Source organism: Pomacea canaliculata, linkage group LG6 (genome assembly GCF_003073045.1).
Source record: "Pomacea canaliculata isolate SZHN2017 linkage group LG6, ASM307304v1, whole genome shotgun sequence".
In the NCBI taxonomy this organism is placed as follows: Eukaryota; Metazoa; Mollusca; class Gastropoda; order Architaenioglossa; family Ampullariidae; genus Pomacea; species Pomacea canaliculata.
This window is the reverse complement of record NC_037595.1, coordinates 26982853-27006634: the sequence shown is the minus strand read 5'-3', so window position 1 is coordinate 27006634 and position 23782 is coordinate 26982853. Positions and strand designations below refer to the sequence as shown.

The 23782-nt window shown below is 40.5% G+C and overlaps 2 protein-coding genes across 3 annotated transcripts; both read left to right on the top strand.

The window, feature by feature from the left end:
* The first annotated feature begins 1363 nt into the window (after window positions 1-1363).
* LOC112566984 (cytochrome P450 2J6-like) lies at window positions 1364-21040 on the top strand. Its single transcript, XM_025243417.1, has 5 exons — window positions 1364-1439; window positions 17067-17470; window positions 18326-18853; window positions 19609-20049; window positions 20835-21040. The coding sequence occupies exons 2-5, from the start codon at window positions 17119-17121 to the stop codon at window positions 21038-21040; spliced, it is 1527 nt and encodes a 508-aa protein (XP_025099202.1). The 5' UTR covers window positions 1364-1439; window positions 17067-17118.
* On the top strand, window positions 6032-12554 carry LOC112565785 (cytochrome P450 2J6-like). 2 transcript variants are annotated; one of them, XR_003099490.1, is made up of 5 exons: window positions 6032-6668; window positions 6921-7448; window positions 8543-8983; window positions 10321-12007; window positions 12039-12554. XR_003099490.1 is itself a non-coding variant. In XM_025241548.1 (4 exons), the coding sequence occupies exons 1-4, from the start codon at window positions 6317-6319 to the stop codon at window positions 10524-10526; spliced, it is 1527 nt and encodes a 508-aa protein (XP_025097333.1). In that variant the 5' UTR covers window positions 6032-6316; the 3' UTR covers window positions 10527-12554. The 2 variants fall into 2 exon arrangements, 1 of the variants encoding a protein (XP_025097333.1); XM_025241548.1 differs by having other exon boundaries at window positions 10321-12554.
* Window positions 21041-23782: the final 2742 nt, after the last annotated feature.

The window sequence follows — 23782 nt, the reverse complement described above, 5'->3', positions numbered from 1 at the left end:
GTGTTTGAAATCCCTACTCATAAGTGTAGGTCTGATTTAGGAGGCATGCAAGTATCCATATGTGTATGATGCTAGCCTGCAATTGAAAAACAGACGTACTTTTTCTTGACAAAAGTAGTTCTTACTTATAAGTTATTAATCAATCTGACGGAAATTCTCGAAAAAGATTTAATTTTAATAAGCCATTCTTTGACACTTCTGGGTTCTAACGCCTCTGGTCGTAATGAGTTCTTGTAGAAAACCGCTTTTCTACTATTTTTAAGCAGCAAGCATGTAGTCAGTTGGGTTTTACTTCTTAGTTCGTCTGTAAGATGAGAAAGAAGAGAACGATTGAAAGGACTTGCCGATGGAGGTGCTATAGGTGGACAGGCCCACAGGTAGCGATAAATCTGTCACAGTTAATGACCAGTCGGATCAGATTAGAAGACTGGACAAAGGTGGTGCGATGTTACTTGATAGTTGTCCGTGAGAGAGAAAGAGAGAAGAGAGAAAGTGGGGTGGCTTAGTGGAGAAGGGTAGAGATAAATCTCTACCACTTTAAAGACAGTCAGATCACATTACAGGGCTGGACAGCGAGACTGAGGAAAGAGTAGTTTGAACTTTGAACTTAAAACCCACTGGACGATGTGAAAACCTCACTTGTCTGAGCGACTGCAGACATCTCGTGCTGCTGTTTGAATTGACTTTGTAATCGTCTGTTCGGGTGCTTGGAGCTATCATCCTTCCACAGCTGAGTCAGTAAAGGTTGTGAACTGCATTTAGCCATGCAAGACTGAACAGTGCTGCTGTCTACAGCCACTTCATGAGAGTTTGTACAGATAAGTTCGCATGAATTTATACACTGTGACATAGCTGTATATATTTTATTAACACGATTTATGTCTTTCTTTACATTAATTTAATTCCTTATTTCTTATGGTGCTTATTTTGATTGTGTGGATGCAACGGGTTGCGATAGCGGTGGTGTCACTTTTTGCAAACTTTTTCATTGATCAAACGGGTCCGTGACAGTCTTGTGGTCTTTAGCACATCACAAGCGAGTTGAGTTCTGAGACAGACCGCAGCAATCATTACTGGTGATACTTAAGCCTAGCTTTCTTTGAAATTTCTGATAAAAATAGAATTAAACGTATATTTATTCCAATACGAGTACGAGATCTGTAATGTCAGTGACTCATAGAGTCATTTTGACATGGGGAGGGGGGATATATACATAGTGGTAAATAAATGATATAACATGGTTCACTTTTTGTGAGGTGGGGAGGGGGGGCGCAGAATTTTTCTTTCGCCTAGGGCGCACACAGCCTAGCGCCGGCCTGCAAACTCCATCACACTCTCGAAAGGGGTGTCGCTAACATCCTTCCCAGCAATATCGGGCAAAGTCGAAGTCGATGGCACTCGTGCGAAGCTCCACAGTCCAGTAGGAGCAGGTCTGAGAGGTGAGTACATGATTTTGCGAGCTGACATAGTATATAAATTTTGTTCTATAGCAAAGCAGGTTGAGTTGTTGTTGAACTGAAGGAAGATATCTACTATACGGTTGGCTTGTTTCCGTACACGAAATGTTTGCTGTCCTCAATGATGGAGTGTCATGATTAGATTGTCGGTTGTCCCTGTCATTATATAGGATGAACGAGATCGCCATCAGTGTGCCTTAATGTGCGCACACCTGATCACTCGAAAAGATCGGTTTTGTCGCCTGAAACAGGTTTCTAAAAGAATTAGGTAGAGTTTTTTTTTTTCTTTTTGCACATCTGTACAACAACATTGAAAAATCCTCACTCCTTGTCTGCTTCTTTGGGGCTAGTTGAACATTTTAAAAAGACAATGGGATGCTTCGGTTGTTTTTTCTTAATGCCGTATTCGAAACCCCGAGTCAACGGCTGATACAAAACACTACAGAGGGAGCAGACCAGTGATCACAGTAAATGTGACAGACTATATCACTGGCATCACTTTGCTTTCCTCTACTTGACATTTTCCTGCTCCTTCCTTCCAAACAAGCAGTGAGTGACCTTTAAGTGGATGACGTGGCGCCTCACGTTCAGACAAATAACGGGCGAAAATAAGTGTTGGCACCTTGGAAAAGGACAACAGGTAACTAATGCAGGTACAACCTCTACAGCCAATGTGAGTGGGACAGACAGCGAGTTGTGGTAAATATTTGTTGTTCTTATGGGTGGCAGCTCTTACACATTCATGTACACACATACATGTACATCAGGTAAGACTGAAGTTTTGGTTTTGAACCTCAGAGTATGAGCAACTAAATGACAGAGGGGAAAACACACAAAGTACACTTTAGATATTTTATTGATCAACCTGGAAAAAGCACAAAGGAAAAATAAGTAGGGAAAGTATACAGATTTATGACTACATGGTATTAATTCTAATCTTTCACCACAATTTTGATTCATCAATCATTTCTCAAGTTTATTTAGTTGTGGGCGTCTAGTGAGAACCAGATTTCTTTCTTTAACATGTTTAACAAACAATCTTACAAATGTTCATGTTTCGCCATAAATAATAGTCACACCTTTTCTTTCAACTAATGAACTCATTGCTTACCCAAAACGCATTCCACTCTTTTCTTTCTTCAACCAACCTCTATTATCGTCTTTCCATTTGCTGTTTAAATGGGAAAACTGTGTAGTACATCGTAATACCCACCTAACTGTCTCCTTGTATATTTATGTACATCATATATTTATTTTAACAGAACCAAAACAATTCCAGCACTCTTCATGTTTTTGTATTAATCATCTACAAACTTTTTCTTAATTTACACGAAAATATCTGTTGTCACAACAATTTTGTCATCCTTATAAACATAAAACAAGATGATTTATTCAAAATAATTTTAATATGCCTCAATTAATTATGAGCAAATTGTAGGATACATGCAAGCAGCTAACCGTAGGACTGTGCACCATCGTTTTGTTATGACCCTTTGGTCAAGGTATCCTCTTTGGTTTGATATCCTTGTAACGATTCGCTATTCAGGCGAATCTAGTTAGATTCATTTTTATTTTTAACTCTCCCTGTGGTCAGGGAAGAGCAGTCGCGCGAGCGCTGACGTAGCTCTGCGTGACGATTCTTTTGCATCATATAGTGAATGACGTAAATCAGGGGTCTCAAACTCAATTTACCCGGGGGCCACTGGAGGCAGAGTCTGGATGAGGCCGGGCCGCATCAGGTTTTCCACAAGAAAAGCTCTTACAAAAACATTCCAATGTTATCAAATGTCTTATTTTTTCATCTTATTTTTGTGTTAAAAAATAAAAATAAATTCACATATTCATAAGAAAAAATAAATCAATTAGTAATAAATGAATAAATTGAAAATGAAAATAAATAATAAATACAGCAGATATAGAAGACTGAAGAAATACAGTTGCTGACCAGAGAAATGTAATTATTATTATTCAGATTCAATGTCTGTATTAGCATTTCTTTAACATTTAACTTTCTGAACATGAATGGAACATTGAACATAAACTGTTCTGAACATGGCTTCTTCTGCCTACTTCTTGCTGCTAGAGTCTGGCAGCGCTTACTCTCACATAGCCGAGCCACATTTGGCTTAAGGAGGAAGCAGTTGAGACCCTCAGTACGGCTTGAAGATGATCATCAGTAAAGTCTGGATCTGTACTTGGACTTATTGAAGTTCAAGGTAGAGAAGAGCTTTCGCACAAGTATGTGCTCCCAAAGAGACACATGGTCCGCTGAACATTCGGGAAAGCTCAGGAAGCTAGGGGGCAATTCTCTCAAAAATTGCCCGAGCTTGTCTGCTTTCCACTCACCTCCCTGAACTTGGCTTTGAGTTCAGAGTTGCACTGCAGGTCAATGAGCTCCATTTAAAGCACAGGAGGAGCATCTTGTACATAAAAGGAGTAGGGTCCTCAGAAATTTGAAATGTGGTTCTGTGCGTCTTGAAGTCTGCAATCTGTGATCGAATTCCTCCTGTAGCTTCAAAATGACATCCACATACTCTTCACCACTAAACGGTGTGCCTGCATCCATGAGTGACTTGCATGCTGGGAAATGGCAAAGGTTTGTCTGAGAAAGCTGGGCTTTCCATAACATAAGTTTTGTAGAGATTGCTCTCACGTTGTCATAGGCAGCACTGACAAGTTGCCCCTGACCTTGTAGCTTCTTGTTGAGTACGTTAAGCTCATGTGTCATATCAACCAAAAAAGCTAAGTCCATGAGCCATTTTGGATCACTTAGCACAGGAACACCCCATCTTCCTCCATGAAGGCTTTCACTTCGGCTCTCAACTCAAAATATCTCTTCAATATGTTCCCCTGCTGAGCCAACGTACCTCGGTGAAGTAGAGCACATCCCCATATTCTGACTCCATTTCCTCTAAAAAAGCACGAAACCTTCTGTGCTTTAAGCCCCTGGATCTGATTTGGTTGATACATTTCACAACGAAAGACATCACATTGTCAAACTTCAGGCATTTGCTGCAAAGGGCCTGCTGATGAATAATGCAGTGCAGAGCAAAGGCTTCCTCCACACCTTCCTCTTCCAGTTTGTTTGTTTGTTTGTTTGTTTGTTTTTTTGAACAAGTGCCACCAGTCCTCCCTGTCATTGATGGCGCTCCATCAGTTGTTATCCCAACAAACCTCCTCCAAGGCAAACCGGCATTCTCAATGGCATCACACAGCTGGTGAAATATCTCCTGAGCTGTGGTCTGGCCATGCATTGGAATCACTGTGAGCAACTCCTCTATGACTTCAAAAGTGTCATCAACACCGCGGACAAAGACTGCGAGTTGGGCAGTGTCGGTGATGTCTGTGGTCTCACAAGAACGACTGAGTATACAATATGAAATAATATATATGAAACATTTGCTTTCTCACACAGTTGATCATAAATGTCACTTGACAGGTCAGAAATGCGCTCTGCTACGGTGTTGGCAGAAAGGCTGATGTTGCTAAACTGACCTTTCTTTTCTGACAGACAATACATGCAGCCTGTAATATGCACATTTTTAAAAATTCACCTTCTTTGAATGGCTTTCCTGCTTTAGCAATCATCTCACTAACCACGTAGCTAGCTTCGACTGCTGCGGTCATTCTCTTTGGTTGCTTTCTTAAAGAAATTTTGTTGCCTCAGTAGATATGTTTTAAGATTAGCAACCCGGTTGACTCTCTCATCTCCCTGGTATTTTGAATACTCCTCAGCATGTCTAGTTGTGTAATGACGTTTCAAATTGTATTCTTTGTGCACTGCAACTTTCTCTGTGCAAATAAGACACGTTGGGCTGCCTCTGTGGGAGCGAGAGAGGAGAAGATATAACAGTATCAAACTCGGGCCGCACTAGCATGAAACTTTGATATTGAGGTGGGGGCCGCAAACTTTTGTCCGGCGGGCCGCAGTTGGCCCGCGGGCCGCGAGTTTGAGACCCCTGACGTAAATGAACTGAGCACGGTGTAACTAGGGCGACGGTAGGCAATGGAGAGCCATGTAGTACTCAGGATTGGTTGAGAGAGTCTCCAAGAAAGACTGTTGGATGGTCGTCCTAGTTACATGGTCGCTAAGGGTGCCTGATTGGTCAGGAAGAGAAAAAGAACGAGTTAACCTAGGAGATGTAACGTCTCTCGGGGCAGACGAGACCAAGCAGTTGGTGTGTACAGAGCTCCGTGGGGAGTGTACAGTATATGGTTAACTGCCAGCAACGGATAGCCGACGTGCGTCCAGTGGAGTATTATCGTGTGGAGTATTACCCAGTGTAGTACAGTAATCAATCCAAGCGGAATATAATATCTTCGCCGATACGGATTTTATCTTTTATCTTCACGAACTGCGTGAAGAAATTCAGTGGACTTCACAGTTAACTTCACAGCTAACTTCACGAACTGCGTGAAGAAATTCAGAGGATTAACCTGCTGGTCAGTGATTTCGTCAGCGCCAACCGTCTGAGAAACGTTAGGAGGAGGTTGACGCTGGAGGGGGTAGCGTTATTTTATTTTGTTTCATCCTCATCTCATCGTTAGTTAATTTCATAAACATTAAATGTGTTAATCGTTGGCCGGACCTTTTTGTTGAAAAAGGTGAAAGAGTGCGGCGAGCGTGGTTTACATGCAGATGTTTACACGCGCTCGCAAACACATTCAACACACTCTTTCGTAAAACGTTACAATCCTAAGATCCCATCTAGTCTCGTCTCGCGAGATTTTTACTTTCTTTCTATTCCAGCCTTTACTCGGACGCAATTTTTTTTTGTTTGCATCGTTTGAATTGTTTTTACGTTAGTCACACAGGAAACATCTACATTCGTCTTCCAAAAGACAGCTAACAAAGCACCATGACATCTCTACTGGAAATGCTCGACATCAACACATTCCTTGCTTTAGGCTTTGCCGTGTTGTCGTTGTTGTGGTGGTTTTCCGTCAGACGACCTGCAGGTGCACCTCCAGGACCTTGGCTGGCTGTACCACTGCTGGGTCACCTGCTGCTGCTGATGAAGAAAGATCCTCGGCAGCAGTTCGCAGCATGGCGACGACAGTACGGTGACGTGTTCAGTCTGTACCTGGGCAGTCAGCTGGTGGTGGTGCTCAACGGCTACAAGGTCATCAAGGACACGTTGGTAAAAAAAGCCGACGTCTTCTCCCACAGGCCTGATAGTCTTCTCCTGGATATTATAACCGACAGCAAAGGCAAGTTGAAAGCTAGTTAAAAATTTTAGCTATGAAGTAGTTTTAAAATCGTGTAAGTATTCCTTATAAATAAAAATCACACTGAAATATCTCTCTAGTTTTACAACATAAATGCAAAAATAATGATAATTATAATGACACTTCGCATACATACGCACATAGCAACAATGACAAACACAATAATATTGATAGTTACTGTTCTCCAAAGTAAAAAAAAAGACATTGTTGTAAGAGAGTTCACATCTTTTACAGGCGTTTTTGACACGTCTGGTCCTGTGTGGAAAGCCCAAAGAAAGGTTACCATAGAGATTCTACGTGAGCTAGGGATGGGCAAAAACGTCCTGGCGGTAAAGATTGAGGAGGAGGTCAAAGAGTACATCAGGGTCATATCCGAGAGCCAAGGACAGCCGCTGGATCTGGCCCACTTGACCCAAGCTAGCGTGTCCAACAACATGTGTTCTATCGTCTTAGGCAAACGCTTTGAGTATGACGACGATGTCTTTGGAAACAACCTTAGGTTGATAGATGCCATTGTTCACGACGCTGGGGCGGGTAGTGCTGTCTCTTACCTGCCTTTTCTGCGATACGTGCCTGGAGATTACTTTAAGTTGAAGCGCTTTCTGTACAACATGCGGCTTGTGTTACATAAGTTTATTAAACCTTTTGTAGACGAGCACTACCGCAGGTCTGAGGAGGACACAGTGGACGACTTTATTGGCGCCTACATCAGAGAAATACATCATCATCGCAACAGTCAGTCAGGATCACCTCACATCAACGGTAAATACACACTCCACTTTGATTCATTTTTAAGCCATTTACCGCAGTTAACAGCTAGACAAAGTTATAAAGATAGTAACGAAAACACATTTTTGTCATATTCGGTGAATGGAAGGCCAAGGTCTGTATCGACGCCTACCAGCAGGAACGCTGGGTAAATTATTTTGGCCTCAGCGAAACCAATGACAGGGGCCTTAGACTCGAATTTATTGAGAACCTTCTACTCACCTTAGCCAATAACCTACCTCCACCAAACATCCCTTAAAAATTAATAACTTTGCCGTTGGCAGATGCAATGGTCCATGACAAATTGGAATCCATCCTGATACTTAGTTGCTTTAATTACATTATCAACAAGACGAAATTGAGGACGTATCTAGGAGCTGATATAAGTAGCAACACGACTGTGTCGAAATGAGGCTGAAGCGAAGGCTTAGGATGAGGTGCTACTTAAATATTTTCCTAATTCGGTTTGAGTTTGAGGCTCTGAGATACATAAACCTCTTCAAGACCAAATCTGGATGTAAATTCGCCCCACTGAAATCGGAATTATGTTTAATTCTATGCTAATCAACAAACAACGATAACACTTATTGACTAGACTAGGATTAGACTTAATAGCATCAACGAGGATTGTTAAAAACTGGAGGATACAGTTACCTGTACGAAAGCGTACCGTACCAGCAGTTTTGTGATTATTTTGTGTCTCTAAGGTGCCATGTGCACTCAGCTGATAAGAGTTGTCTTTACTTTCTACTTCAGACAGGAACGTTAACTTGATTCTACATCAGTTTTCTAACGTTGCATCAACATCACAATTCTGAAAAAAACTCTTAAGTAGATAACACAACCAAGGAAGCTTTGTTTTAAGCGCAAACGGGTGCATTTCCACCAAACAGCAACCTTTATTCAAGGGATACCTGGACTGATCGAGATCAGGTTTTTTCTCTCCCCTAACTACCACAAAAGAACTGTTTATATGTACAGTTATCTTCCCTGAAACCACGTAAATGAGCCGTTATCTTCTAAAGTAACAACCTACAAGGTTAATGCCTACAGACAACAGTAAAGTGTACACAATTTGCAATTTGCAGATCCTAATCTCCTGAAGTTAGTCTTCGACATCTTTGCTGCTGGCACGGAGTCGACCTCTACAGCTATCCTGTGGGCCCTGGTTTACTTCCTTCACCACCCTGACGTGCAGGACAAGTGCTACGAGGAGATCCACAGAGTTGTCGGCACAGAGCGAGCGCCCACCATACAGGATAGACCGCAGTTAGTTTACATGGAGGCTGTCATCACGGAGGTTCTTCGCTGCGCCAACATTACTCCACTAGGTTTGCCGCATGCCACCCCATGTGACGTGGAGTTTGGCGGATACACGATCCCTAAGGGCACTTTAGTCATCCCCAACCTGGATTCTGTAATGAGAGATCCGGAGACCTGGGGTGACCCTGACAGATTCCGACCTGAACGTTTCATTGGAGAGGACGGCAAACTGTGGAGACAAGAAGAGTTCATTCCCTTCTCTATGGGTATGTTACAATTTTTTCTCATCTCATTCAATTGTCTTCATCCTATGTCATTACTGGATACGAGCATAAATCCTCGCATACAGTATATTCTACCACACACACACATATTTACACCTATATATACAGGGCTGTGTTTGAACAATCAATCCCTTTTGACAAAGTTCTGACAGGATTATGGTAGAACTCAAATAATGTATGCTTAGAAAGTTCATGAACCGTCTAAAGATTACAAAAAAAAAAAAAAACCTTAGCTGAGCCCGACGCACTTATGTAACCAGTGTAGTGTCTTGATGTGTAACCCTGAACACATACATAAGGGAGGAAATACAGGAACCTTTAGAATACGTTCGTCTTTCACTTGCTTCCCTTTAGAGGCTGAAAAAAAATCAATTAATCAGGTACTTGTTTTGTCTAAAAGAGACTTAAAACCACACGAAGGTTTGTTTACTTGAGCGACATCTTGACATTTGTTGCGGGTCACTCGATTTGATGTGGATTTGTGCTCAAACAACAGAAAATGAGAAGAAAACAGTATGTAATATTTAAATTCTAATGTATATTCTATTAAAAAAATGATATTGTTTGGTACTTTATGTTTGTATATATTATGTGAAATTTTTTTTTCTTAATTTCTTACTTTAGATCTGAGGCCCGATTTCTGAAATCTCTTTTCCATAGTTACTATCTTTGATTTGAGCTTATTACAAGAAATCAGAACCTATAATTCTTGAAATTAACACCACGCAAATGTTTTTAAAATGCTCTTTTAAACGGAATATCACATATATTTGTCTTTTTTCTAGTCTACCAGATATAACTTTTTTTAAAACACCTTTGAAAATTTGCTTCGAAGGCACTCGGTGCTCCGTAGTGAATTATTTTCGCGAGGCTCTGTACCTTCGTAACGTGCCGATAATAATATTATTCAATGCATCAATCTGATTTTTTTGTTGACAAGAACATTTTTTTTTTCATTTAAAGTTTATATGCGGTTATCAAAGTGTGATTCCTGGAGGTTTAACTTGTGCTAGCATGATAAATCCTGTGCAACCCTGTGTGAAATTTTTTTAAATTCAATAACACATTCCTAATTTGCTTCGGATTACCTACTAAGTGACTGTTCATGCAGGATTCAGATGTAAACATATTTGTTTCACACAGCTTGATCTCGTATTATTAGTTTAACTTTTTTTTCTATCTCTTACAGTTATTTTTTTTCATGTTTTTTTGACATTGGTGAATATCCATGCACACGAGGGGAATGTGACCTCGTTGAACCCTGACGTAGCATATGAGTTAAATTCGACCTTAAGTATGGTTCAAAATTTCTGTTACAGGTCGGCGCGTCTGCTTGGGTGAAACGATTGCTCGAATGGAATTACTTCTTTACGTTTCAACAATGGTGCAACACTTCCGATTCCTACCTTCGGAAACTGGAGAGCTGCCATCCTTGCAAGGCATGCTTGGCATTACACATTCCCCTAAACATTTCAAAGTTCGATCAGTGCCTAGGATGTGTCTGAAAAAGGAAACATCGGAATGAAGTCAGCAATGGAGAGGATGGGAGCGTCTGAGGGCAGTGGACATTGCTGCAGTAAATCAGCGCGGGACAGTCTCAGCGATTTTTTACTAGTACTTTTTATTTCACACTTAGCAAACGCAGATTGTTGACCAAGGAAGGCCCATCAAACGGCTTTCGAAGTGAATGAATGGTCAAATGTTGTCAGGGTCCAACATGATCTGTGTAGGGCATACTAAAAGCGAATTTTAAACATTTTGTGGGCCAATATTTTGTCAGATTTTATTTTACTATACGATTGCACTCATCAGTTTTTTTTCTCAGTAGAAACCGAGTTATAGACTTGTGATTATCGTACTACACAACAAGGAATACTGCAACCGTCATCGTCATTAGAAGCATCAGCCTCGTTAAGACTGGTACTGCATGAGTCTGTCTCAGACTGCTTGTACTACAGCAAAACACTTCCGTAGGGGAAGCTGTGTTGTCACTTGCCCTCTTACCTCTGCGTTGTTAGCTTCTTTTTCTTTCATCCAATCTTGTCTTGGTTTTTTCTTTTTTATAATTGTTGTCACATTTCTTTTTATTGTACCAATTCGCATTTTTGCACTCTCACTTGTGTCACTTTTATGTCTCTGTAAAATTTGCATGCACCATGGTCCTGACACTGACAGACGACAATGTCACAGTCGATGTGGAGTTTCCATGAAATGTTTACAGTCTCCTTGTCTTGCTTTGATGCTTGTGCTGCTTCATCCATTAATCGGGACACTGTGAGCTTGGCGCTCTTGAGTGGCTGTGACAGAACTCCACCAACAGTTCTACAGGTGTGTATAACGATTCTACAGGTGTGTCCGTGTCTGAGAAACTTCGAGAACAGTCTAGGCTGACCTTACTAATAACGTCACGATTTCTAATCTTGTTTTCATAGCTACGTCTTCACACCGACAGCTGACGTCGCTCGCTAGTTGTTCCTGCGTGTGACGTCATTTATTGTTAATGTCGTGGCTAATGCGCTAAGCTGAAACGTCATTCTATAATATCACGTCATCAACAAATTTTAAAAATATCGATCATGAAGACAATAATGATTTTTAAGGAAAAACATTTAAATGGCAGACCAACACTCTGACTGAATGACATTTCTGGAGGAAATAGAGAGGTGTCCTGCTCATCACACAGTAAAATCTTTTTCCTCTTTGAAATCGGGATAGTGAATTGTACAAAGCCTCCAATGTGCGTCAAAATCGCTGACATGATGTATACCCTAATGAATATATATGTGCGTGTGTGTGACAAATTATTTCCTTGTGACAAAGTTATTGGAGAAATGAGTAAAGCTTCTTAAAAACCCAATCAATGTCAACACGTTTAAAGAGTCCAACACGATGTGTGTAGGGTACACTTAAAGATATTTTTTAACAGTTTGTGGGCCAATATTTTTTATTTCAATCTATTACACTATTTTGATCATTTTTTCTACAGAAAATGTTTACATATATCTTGTATCGTAAGATTCTCTAATTTGTAATGCAGCTATACATTGCTTACTATTCCGCTATTGCTTTTTTTGGTATTAAAATATTCTAATGAAATGTTCGTCCACCAATAAGACTTAAACGTCTGTAATCCGTTGGTCAGTTTTAATTAGAGTAGGTTAATTTTCATGGTTCAATTTTAATGACTATACACCATTGATTTTTTTGTTTATCTGCTTACAAGACAGTGTAAACCGTGATGAACTATGAATAATGCAACATGAAGTTTGTGTTGAGGGTTGACAATGGTCACATTCTCTACCCACACCATGGAGATGTTTTCCTTATTATTTAGTTAGATACAACTTATGTCGGTAAAATACTGTGAGTTGATCATCATGTTGACTTAGTTTCAAGCTGGTGTGTACAAATATAGTGCAGTTATAGTTTTAATGGATAAAGACATGTGCATGGAATTACTTTTTCCTGTGTAATATTTTTATGATTTCTGGATAAATGCTCGACATATTTTTTTTTTTTTGCTATTTGACTAATACATTTATTCCTCAGGAAATCAATTTGTTCTGATTTTCTCCTGTTTGTTTGTGTGTCTTTTATTTCCTCATTCTTTAATCTGCTCTTTTTTGTAGTACACAAATCTAAAATTATAAAGTTCACAACAACAACAACAAAAACAACAACTCCCATAACAGAACAAGAACAATGAAAAGCTGACCCCTTCGCAGTGAGGACTGAAGTTAGGTAAGTTTGTATATGTTCTCGCTGACAACACCTGGTCTTATAAGGAAGGGTTATTTAGGGGACCTGCTCGAGCAAACAGTTTTTGAAACATTTATTTAATGTATGGACCTCACGAGTTAAATGTTGAAGACCGTCTTATCATATTATAAGGTCGTTTGGGAGTGAGATTCATCAGGTAAGGGAACAGCAGCAATCGTTTCCTCTCTCTCTCATAGAGCAAGAAGTAAGTGTCGCATTCTACTGCATCCTCTCCTCTATTTTCGCAATCACATCCGTGAGGAACATGTGAGGCTGGTGTGAGAAGACGTCGCCATGTGTCACCAGGGCGTCCTTGATGACTTTGTAGCCACTTAGCATCACTATCAGACGGTTATATGCCAGCTGATGTCCTTCCCAGGACCCAAAGCATCCAGACATTCAGTTGCTGTTAGACATGGGAGTAAAGACAAAAGAAAAAAAAGATGTCTGCTGTTTTAGAAATGGCCGCAACAATAAATTTTAAAAAGACAGGAGAAAAGTTAGTAATATATGCTTTCCAGATTGTAAATGTGTAAAAGCTCCAGAGAGAAATATTGTAGTAATGTCGCATGCGATATGAAGAGAGAATTTCGTGCTGACAGCAAACTAAACAAAACATGGGGCCGACATTTGGAATTGGGATTGTCACGTAAATGACTTGTGTTTAATCAGCTACATCCCAACATTACATCGTGGTCATAACAGGGAAAGTACACAAGCATCCCCGTGAAAGATGCATACAATGTCCGCTCCAACTTCTTTGCCAGACTTGGAGACACGTCATGTAAAAGTTGCGAGCTGCAGCGCCAGGCAGTGATTCCGAAATAACAGTGGGCAGAGAGAACAAGACATATGTTAATAAATGTGCGAACAATAAATATACTTAGTCAGTCACACAATTAATATTATTTTGGTAAAGGAACGAATCGTTGAAGAAACAGAAATGTGCTGAGAAATGTTTTGTTTATCGCCTTGAAATTTCACTTTGATGTGATCCCATATATATATATAGAAAGAGCAATAAATAACAAATACTTTTCATTTCAGCTACAGTTTTGACGAACATCCCTTCCACATCCCCTCTCCTAACACACACACACAAAAGAAGGAAGAAATTTTTTGGCATTAAACGAGCCTGTGCACATATTTAAGTACATAAAACATGTTGGGCAAAACACACTGAAATAATCTTTAATGTTTAAAGCCTCTATTCATTAAGAGTCCATATAATTATCAAATAGGCTTATACTTGTGCTTATCAGTAAATACACTGCTCATGGCTGCTGTGCATCTATAGTTGAAAAGAGTGAAGACGATGTTCCACCCTTGTGTCTAGTGCTGGTCACACGAGAAGAAAGGTGTTGATGGTAGCAGCCGACAAATGATGGACATGACACAGGTACAGTATACTTACCACTGAAAGCAGAAGACTAGCAAAACCAAAAAAGTTGTAGTCGTGATGTCTGTCAGGACAACATATATTTAACTCCACTTTTGGATGAATTGATTAAATCCATCCTCACATAGAGGCTGGCTGTCAACAGGCAGATCTCGCGCTAAAGTACAGTACAGGTGACCGCTGTGAAAACTACTTGACTTTAAATCCCACATATGGCTTTCATCAACATACAGCTGGCATCTATTCAATGTTATGTTAAACTTTAACACATACTTTTGAACGTAGGTGTCGCTAACATTCCTTCCCCAGCAATTTCGTGCAAAAGTCGAAGTCGAGGGCACTCGTCCAAAGCTCCGACAGTCCAGTAGGAGCAGGTGTGAGAGGTGAGTACATGATTTTGGGAGCTGACATAATATATACATTTTGTTTTTATAGCAAACCAGGTTGAGCTGTTGTTGAACTGAAGGAAGATATCTACTATACGGTTGGCTTGTTTCCGTACACGAGATGTTTGATGTCCTCATTGATGGAGTGTCATGATTAGATCGTCGGTTGTCCCTGTCATTATATAGGATGAACGAGATCGCCATCAGTGTGTCTTCACGTGTGCTCATCTGATTACTTGAAAAGACTGATTTTATCGCCTGAACCAGGCTTCTAAAAAAATGAGGTAGGGTTTGGGGTTTTGTTCTTTTAGCACATCTGTACAACACTATTGAAAAATCCTCACTCCTTGCCTGCTTGTTTGGAGCTGGCAGAATGGGGCTAGCTGAACATTTTAAAAATTCAATGGGATGCTTTGGCTGTTTTCTCTTAATGCCGTTTTGGAAACCACGACTCAACGGATATAAAACGCTTAAGACGGAGCAGACCAGTGATCATAGTGAATGTGACAGACTATATCACTTGCATCACTTTGCTTTCCTCTACTTGACATTTTCCTTCTCCTTCAGCAGTGAGTGACTTGAAGTCCAGAATAAATAACGGGCGAAAGTGAGTGTTGGCACCTTGTCTTTGGGTAGAAAGCAGGTTCCGCCTACGGTCTGTACACACGATTTCGTAAAAGGACAACAGGTAACTATCTAATGCAGGTACAAACCTCTACAGACCGTGTGAGTGGGACAGACAGTGAGTGGTGGTACATTGTTCTAGATTTTATTGACAACAGCTCTTACACATTCATGTACACAGATACATGTACATCAGGTAAGACTGAAGTTTTGGTTTTGAACCTTAGACTGTGAGCAACTAAATGATTGAGAAAAAAACATAATTTAGATATTTTGTTGATCAACCATGGAAAAAACAAGTCGTTTGGACTGGTATGCAAATTGCAAGGGATCAAGACAATTGTTAGTGGCCTTAAGAATCAATGTCTTGATGATTGTTTCAAATACTTTCATGACCAACGATGCTTAGGCCGCTGGTCTAAAGTCATTGAGATGCCGAGCTGAAACTTTCTTCGGAACTGGGACAATGGTGGACAATTTCCAAGCAGCTGGAATGGAGAGTGAATCCACAGAGCGCTGAAAAAGATGTTGACAACTGCCTCCAAGTTGGTGCGCGCAGAAAGGAAATGTCCTGCCACAAATACCATCCAGACCGGAGGCCTTGCGAATATTTACTCCACAACTTGTTCATGACAAATCTCAACCTTCTGTACAGGGTGAAGAGAACTAAGCACATCTTTCATTTGCACTGAGAAGTCATGAGTCTTGGAACGAGCGAAGAAAGCATTAAGAGCATTAGGTAGTTCCGCACTCTCAACGCCTGAGTTCGAGATTTTGGCTTTCGACCCCTGACTCCGATCGTCAATATTGGCCATGTTGTTGAGTCCCTGCCAAGCTACTCGGATGTTACATGTAGCAAACTGAGACTCTATTCTTGACTTGTGTTTCACCTTGGCCTGACGGATAGCATCACGGACCTCTCTATGTACCTATGTACATTTGCTGGTCAACTGGGAAAACTGAGTAGCAGATCGCAATATACACCTTACCGTCTCTTTGTATATTTCTGCACATTATATGTTTACAATAAAAGAACCAAAACATATACACTATACGCTATACATATATTTACATTAATCCTCTACAGACTGTTTTCTTAATTTACACGAAAATATCTGTTTTTCACAAACAATTTTGTCATCCTAATAAACATAAAACATCATAATTTATTTAAAATTTGTTTTAATGTTCCTTAATTAATTATGAGCAAACTGTAGGATACAGTTAACTAACTGTAGGACTGTGCACCGTTGTTTTGCTATGACCGTTTGGTCAAGGTATCCTCTTTGATTTGATGTCCTAAGATCCCATCTAGTCTCGTCTCGCGAGATTTTTATGTTCTTTCTATTCCAGCCTTTACTCGGACGCTTATCCTTATTTCATCACATTTATTTTTTACTTGAAAATAATAATATAATGCAAACATATCCATAGAAATTCTACTGTACAGTCATTAAAGAAAATGTTTTATGTTTTGTTCCAAGAGTAACAACTGGAGTGTCGGGGTGTCAGGGGCTGTAACTGAGAGACACGAGACATTCTAGATTTATTTCCACTGATCTATGTTTTACTAGAAACCGTGTAACAACATCAGTAGTAGTAAACAGAAAAAAATGAATCAACTGGTGACATACACTAGTTAGTTCCTACAATGCAGCCTGTAAAGGTTAGTGGTAAAAGAAAGCCAGACCCTGTGTAGTTGATGCCAGGACCATCACCAGTGAATACAAAGTCTTTGAGTGGAGTGTTATATCTTCTTCCTGTCTTTTATTCCATTCTCCTTTTTTTAACATGCTTAGTCCAACATTGTGTTTTCCCCATCAGTATTTCTAGTTTACTGTCTTTTCATTCCTATTTCTTCATCTTCGTCATTTATTTTCCTTGTTTTTTACTTTAGCGACACAGGATTCACCTACATTCGTCTCCCAAAAGACAGCTAACAAAGCACCATGACATCTCTACTGGAAATGCTCGACATCAACACAGGCCTTGCTTTAGGCGTTGTCGTGTTGTCGTTGTTGTGGTGGTTTTCCGTCAGACGACCTGCAGGTGCACCTCCAGGACCTTGGCTGGCTGTACCACTGCTGGGTCACCTGCTGCTGCTGATGAAGAAAGATCCTCTGGAGCAGTTCGCAGCATGGCGACGACAGTACGGTGACGTGTTCAGTCTGTACCTGGGCAGCCAGCTGGTGGTGGTGCTCAACGGCTACAAGGTCCTCAAGGAGGCGTTGGTAAACAACGCCGACGTCTTCTCCGACAGGCCATTTGCTTCTTTTGAAAATATAATAACCGACAGCAAAGGCAAGTTGAAATCTAGTTAAAGATTTCAGCTATGAAGTAGTTTTAAAGTAGTGGTTCATCATGAAAGATTCTGAATCGTTTGCTATGTTGGCATTTAAACACTTAGAATGAATATTTCTATTCAGAATACCTTTCAAACTCTCGTACCGTCTAGTAAAGTTCACTTATTTCAAATCTACATCTTTTGTCCTCCCCTCTCCCAAAACTAAAAGCGAAAAGCACATATAAGTTTAATAAAGGTTTTAAAAAATTAAATTACATTTGTTTTATTCGCTAATTTTTTCAAACCAACGAAAGTGACTTTGCTTTATTTTTGGAAGGTGGTGGTGATTGAGGGCAAAGGTCGTTTTGTGTACTTGCGGTCTAGCGGTAGTTTAGCTGGATGTGACCTTTTCTGTTCACCAGCACTGGTTACTGTGTTTGCAGTTTTTGATCCTAACCGTAAATGTATAAATCAGTTGTAATATTGTACTAAATGGCTCAATCTCGCAAATGAAATTTTGGGCAGCTTGTGATTTAAGAATTGATCAAGGTGAGTTGATCTTGTCCATTCAATGTGCCAAACGTTTTGCTGGTATAAGTATTCCTTAGTATAAATAAAACTCAGATTAAAATATCTCTTTAGTGTTACAACACAAATGCAAAATAATGTTATTATAATGACTTATTATATATAAGGCCATTATACAGACTTAAAGCGTTGTACATATATCTGGACGGTGCCTGTGAGAACGATCACACTTCTCATTCACACGCACACAACAACAATGACAAACACAATAATATTGATAGTTACGGTTCTCCAAAGTAAAAAAAAAAAAGACATTGTTGTAAGAGAGTTTTCATCTTTTACAGGCGTTTTTGACACGTCTGGTCCTGTGTGGAAAGCCCAAAGAAAGGTTTCTACACAGATTCTACGTGAGCTAGGGATGGGCAGAAACGTCCTGGCGGTAAAGATTGAGGAGGAGGTCAAAGAGTACATCAGGGTCATATCCGAGAGCCAGGGACAGCCGCTGGATCTGGCCCACTTGACCCAAGCTAGCGTGTCCAACAACATCTGCTCCATCGTCTTAGGCAAACGCTTCGAGTATGACGACGATGTCTTTGGAAACATCCTTAGGTTGATGGATGCCATTATTCACGATGCTGGGGCGGGTGCCGTAGTATCTAGCATTCCTTTTCTGCGACACCTGCCTGGAGATTACTTTAAGGCGAACCGCTTTGTGGACAACATGCGGCTTGTGTTGCAAAAGTTTATAAAACCTTTTGTAGACGAGCACAGCAGCAGGTTTGAGGAGGGTTCATACGACGACTTTATTGGCGCCTACATCAGAGAAATACATCATCATCGCAACAGTCAGTCAGGATCACCTCATATCAACGGTAAATACACACTCCGCTGGAGTTCATTTTTAAGTAATTTACTGCAGTTGTAGGCTTGTATTTTTTAAGTTTTCTTTTTCACCAATAAATCTCTAAAAGAATTTTCGCTGAATAAATGTATTTAGGTCCATTCTCACTTTTCGAATACAGTGAATTTGAATAGTTTGAAAGGTCACGTGGTCATAATGTCATTTTTCTCTTTGAGCCTTTGGCACCGAGAACCCATTTAACAGAAAATCATTCACATAACATACACACTGATATTGTGGTGGTTATCTATCCTGAAGGTGGTGACCTTCGCCAAAAGAAAATGGCCCTACTGCAATTTTGAGAAAGATAAAAGCTAAGGAAAATTATAATGTCTCCCGGCATCACAAGACTTTTCACAAAAACCTATCGCCCATAGCTCAGTGCGTTTGCGTTCGAGTTCTCGACTAGGCCAACCCAATGGCGGTGGTTTTCTTGGAGGGGAAATGAACACCAGAGACATGACCATTGCGGATGTACATCCCTTGACTGCTGGCTGTTTGCCGAGACTGGCTATCGTCTCATATCATGGCGAACCATTTAACAAAGTAATAACCGAAACCTCGGAAATTATTTAAGCCAACAATGTTTGAAATAAATTTGGTACTTAGTTACTTACTATTTTTCTTTTATAGTAAAAGGCCTCAGTATAAAGTAAGAAAAAATAACAGTTAACCTGCACTACTAAATTCCTCCATTGTAAAGTGTACACAATTTGCATTTTGCAGATGTTAATCTCCTGAAGTTAGTCTTCGACATCTTAATAGCTGGCTCGGAGACGACCTCTACAGCTATCCTGTGGGCTCTGGTTTACTTTCTTCACCACCCTGACGTGCAGGACAAGTGCTACGAGGAGATCCACAGAGTTGTCGGCACAGAGCGAGCGCCCACCATGCAGGATAGACCGCAGTTAGTTTACATGGAGGCTGTCATCATGGAGGTTCTTCGTTATGGCAACGTTGTGCCACTAAATGTGGTACGTTCCACCCCATGTGACGTGGAGTTTGGCGGATACACGATCCCTAAGGGCACTGTAGTCATCCCCAACCTGGATTCTGTGATGAGAGATCCGGAGACCTGGGGTGACCCCGACAGATTCCGACCTGAACGTTTCATTGGAGAGGACGGCAAACTGTGGAGACCTGAAGAGTTAATTCCCTTCTCTATGGGTATGTTACAACTTTTTCTCATCTCATTCAGTTTTCTTCATTCTATGTTAATACAGGATACGAGAATAAATCCTCGCATATAGTATATTCTACCACACACACACATTCACACCCAGGCCTGACGAGAGGGGGGGACAGGGGGGTCTGGTGTACCCGGGCCCGCGGCTGTCAAGGGGGCCCGGCCTTGGTCAGTGGATTTTGTTTTTCTTCTTCTCCTTTTCTTTTTCTTTTAAAGAAAGGTCTAAGGACAGAACACCCAAGCATTACACATGCAGAAGTTGAGTTTGAGTGTAGATATCGAGATTCGAATTGTAAACATACATTATATACTGGGAAAATAATTCACGATTATAAGTAAAAGGGGCCCGGAGAGGTCGCCTGTCCCGGGGCCCGGGCTGGCTCTCGGCGGCCCTGTTCACACCTATATATACACACATTGAACAATCAATCCCTTTTGTCAAAGATCTGACATGATTATGGTAGAATTTAACTCAATTAAGTTAGGAAAGTTCATGAACCGTGTAAAGATTGCAAAAATACCTTACACAGATAACGGTTACAGCTCTTAAGTTTGAGCTGGTTAAATAACCTGCTTAGTTTCTGCTGGTTGATCGCTGTACCACGTGGTTAACCCTCGTGAAACAGTCAAAGAGGTTAAAGGATACTGTTCAGCTGCGTCACGAAAGGTCGTCTGCTGGCGATACACACAAACTTTAATCTTAAACATTTGTTTAAATAAAAATTTTTAATTTGACCTTAAGTATGGTTCAAAATTTCTGTTACAGGTCGGCGCGTCTGCTTGGGTGAAACGATTGCTCGAATGGAATTACTTCTTTACATTTCAACAATGGTGCAACACTTTCGATTCCTACCTCCGGAAACTGGAGAGCTGCCATCTTTGCAAGGCGTGCTTGGAGCTACCTATTCCCCTAAACATTTCAAAGTTCGATCAGTGCCTAGGAAATGTCTGAAAAAGGAAACATCGGAATGAAGTCAGCAATGGAGAGGATGGGAGCGTCTGAGGGCAGTGGACATGGCTGCAGTAAATCAGCGCGGGACAGTCTCAGCGATTTTTTACTTCTACTTTTTATGTTACACTTAGCAAACACAGATTGTTGACCCAGGAAGGCCCATCAAACGCTTTCGGCGTCAATCAATGGTCAAATGTTTTCAGGGTCCAACATGATCTGTGTAGGGCATACTAAAAGATAATTTTAAACATTTTGTGGGCCAATTTGGTTAGATTTTATTTTACTATACGATTATACCATCAGCTTTTTCTCAGCAGAAACCGAGTTATAGACTTGTGATTATAGTACTATGCAACTAGGAATACTGCAACCGTCATCGTCATTAGAATCATCAGCCTCGTTAAGACTGGTACTGCATGAGTCTGTCTCAGACTGCTTGTACTACAGCAAAACACTTCCGTAGCGGAAGCTATGTTGTCACTTGCCCTCTTACCTCTGCGTTGTTAGCTTCTTTTTCTTTCATCCAGTCTTCTCTTGGTTTTTTCTTTTTCATAATTGTTGTCAGCTTTGTATTTATTATACCAATTCGCATTTTCGCACTCTCAATTTCATATCTCTGTCACATTTGCATGCACCAAGGTCCTGACACTGACAGACGACAATGTCACAGTCGATGTGGAGTTTCCATGAAATGTTTACAGTCTCCTTGTCTTGCTTTGATGCTTGTGCTGCTTCATCCATTAATCGGGACACTTTGAGCTTGGCCCTCTTGAGTGGCTGTGACAGAACTCCACCAACAGTTCTACAGGTGTGTCTAACGATTTTACAGGTTTGTTAAACGGTTCTAGAAGGTTCTATATAGGTCTGTGTGTGACAAATGAATTCCTTGTGACAAAGGTATGGGAGAATTGAGTAAAGCTTCTTAAAAACCCAATCAATGGCAAACTTTTTAAAGGGTCCAACATGATGTGTGTGTAGGGTACACTAAATTATATTTTTAACAGTTTGTGGGCCAAGATTTGTCTGGATTTCAATCTATTACACTATTTTGATCTTTTTTTTTTTTGCCACAGAAAATGTTTCCGTATATCTTGTATCATAAGATTCTTCAAATTTGTAATGCAGCTTTAAAGTGCTTACTATTGCTTTTTTTGGTATTAAAATATTCTAATGAAATGTTTGTTCACCAATATGACTTAAAATATTTGTAATCCATTGGTCAGTTTTAATTACAGTAGGTTAATTTTCATGGTTTACTTTTAGTGACTATACATTCATGATTTTTCTGTTTATCTGCTTACAAGACAATGTAAACCATGATGAACTATGAATAATGCTACATTAAGTTTGTGTTGAGGGTTGACAATGGTCACAATCTCGACCCACACCATGGAGATGCTTTCCTTATTATTTATTTCGATCTTCTTTGCTTCAGGAATATTAGAGGAGAAAAACAACTTATGTCGGTAAAATACTGTGAGTTGATTCTTATGTTGAGATAGTTTCAAGCTGGTGTGTACAAATATATGTGCAGTTTAACTCTTAATGCCTGAAGTCATGTGCATGGAATTAGTTTTTCCTGTGTAATATTGTTATGATTTCTGGATAGATGCTGGACATTTTTTCTTGCTATTTCAATAATACATTTATTCCTCAGCAAATCAATATTTTCTGATTTTCCTCCTGTGTGTTTGTGTGTCTTTTTATTTCCTCATTCCGTAATCTGCTCTTCTTTGTATGCAGTACACAAATCTAAAATTGTAAAGTTCACAACAAACAATAAAAAATCCCACAGAGGGAGAACAATGAAAAGCTTCGCAGAGAGGACTGGATTTCTTTTTGAGAAGGCCTTTGACTCCGTAGACAGGGAAACCATCTGGAAACTGATGCAGCACAACGGACTTCCACCAAAGTTCATCATCATCATCCAACAGTTGTATGAGAACTCGACATCCCGGGTGATACACAAGGGAAAGCTGACTGACCCCTTCACAGTGAGGACTGGAGTGAGGCAAGGTTGTATGCTCTCACCAACAATCTTCCTGATCGTCATAGACTGGATCATGAGAAGAACAACCTCTAACAGCAACACGGGCGTTCAGTGGACCTTCGCCAGGCAGCTTGAGGATCTTGACTTTGCGGATGACATCAGCCTGTTGTCCCACAAGCAACAACGTGCACAGACAAAGCTCACTCGGCTCGCAGAAGAAGCAGCAATGACTGGCCTGACCATCAACATCAAGAAGACGGAGGTAATGCGGGTCAACAATAAGAGAAAAGCTCCACTCCAACTACATGGAGAATGTATTACAGAGTATAGCCGTTTCACCTACCTTGGCAGCATAATCAGCAGCAAAGACGGAGGTACAGATGACGATGTCAGAAGCCGAATAAACAAAGCCAGGCTTGCATTCCACACCCTAAGACCTGTCTGGAGCTCCAAGGCTTTGTCTCTACACAGTAAGATCCGCATCTATAATACAAATGTAAAGTCAGTCCTTCTGTATTTATCTGAGACATGGCGGGTGACAAATGCCAACAAGATACAGACATTCGTCAACAAATGTCTGCGCCGCATTCTTAACATCCGATGGCCTGAGAAGATCTCCAATGCAGACCTGTGGGAGAGAACCAACCAAAACCCTGCCAGCCAAGACATCAAGAGGCGGAAGTGGGGATGGATTGGCCACACTCTGCGAAACAATACCTTACTTCATTTTTTTTATTCAACTCTCGTTTTTCTGTTTTTTCCTAAGGAAGAC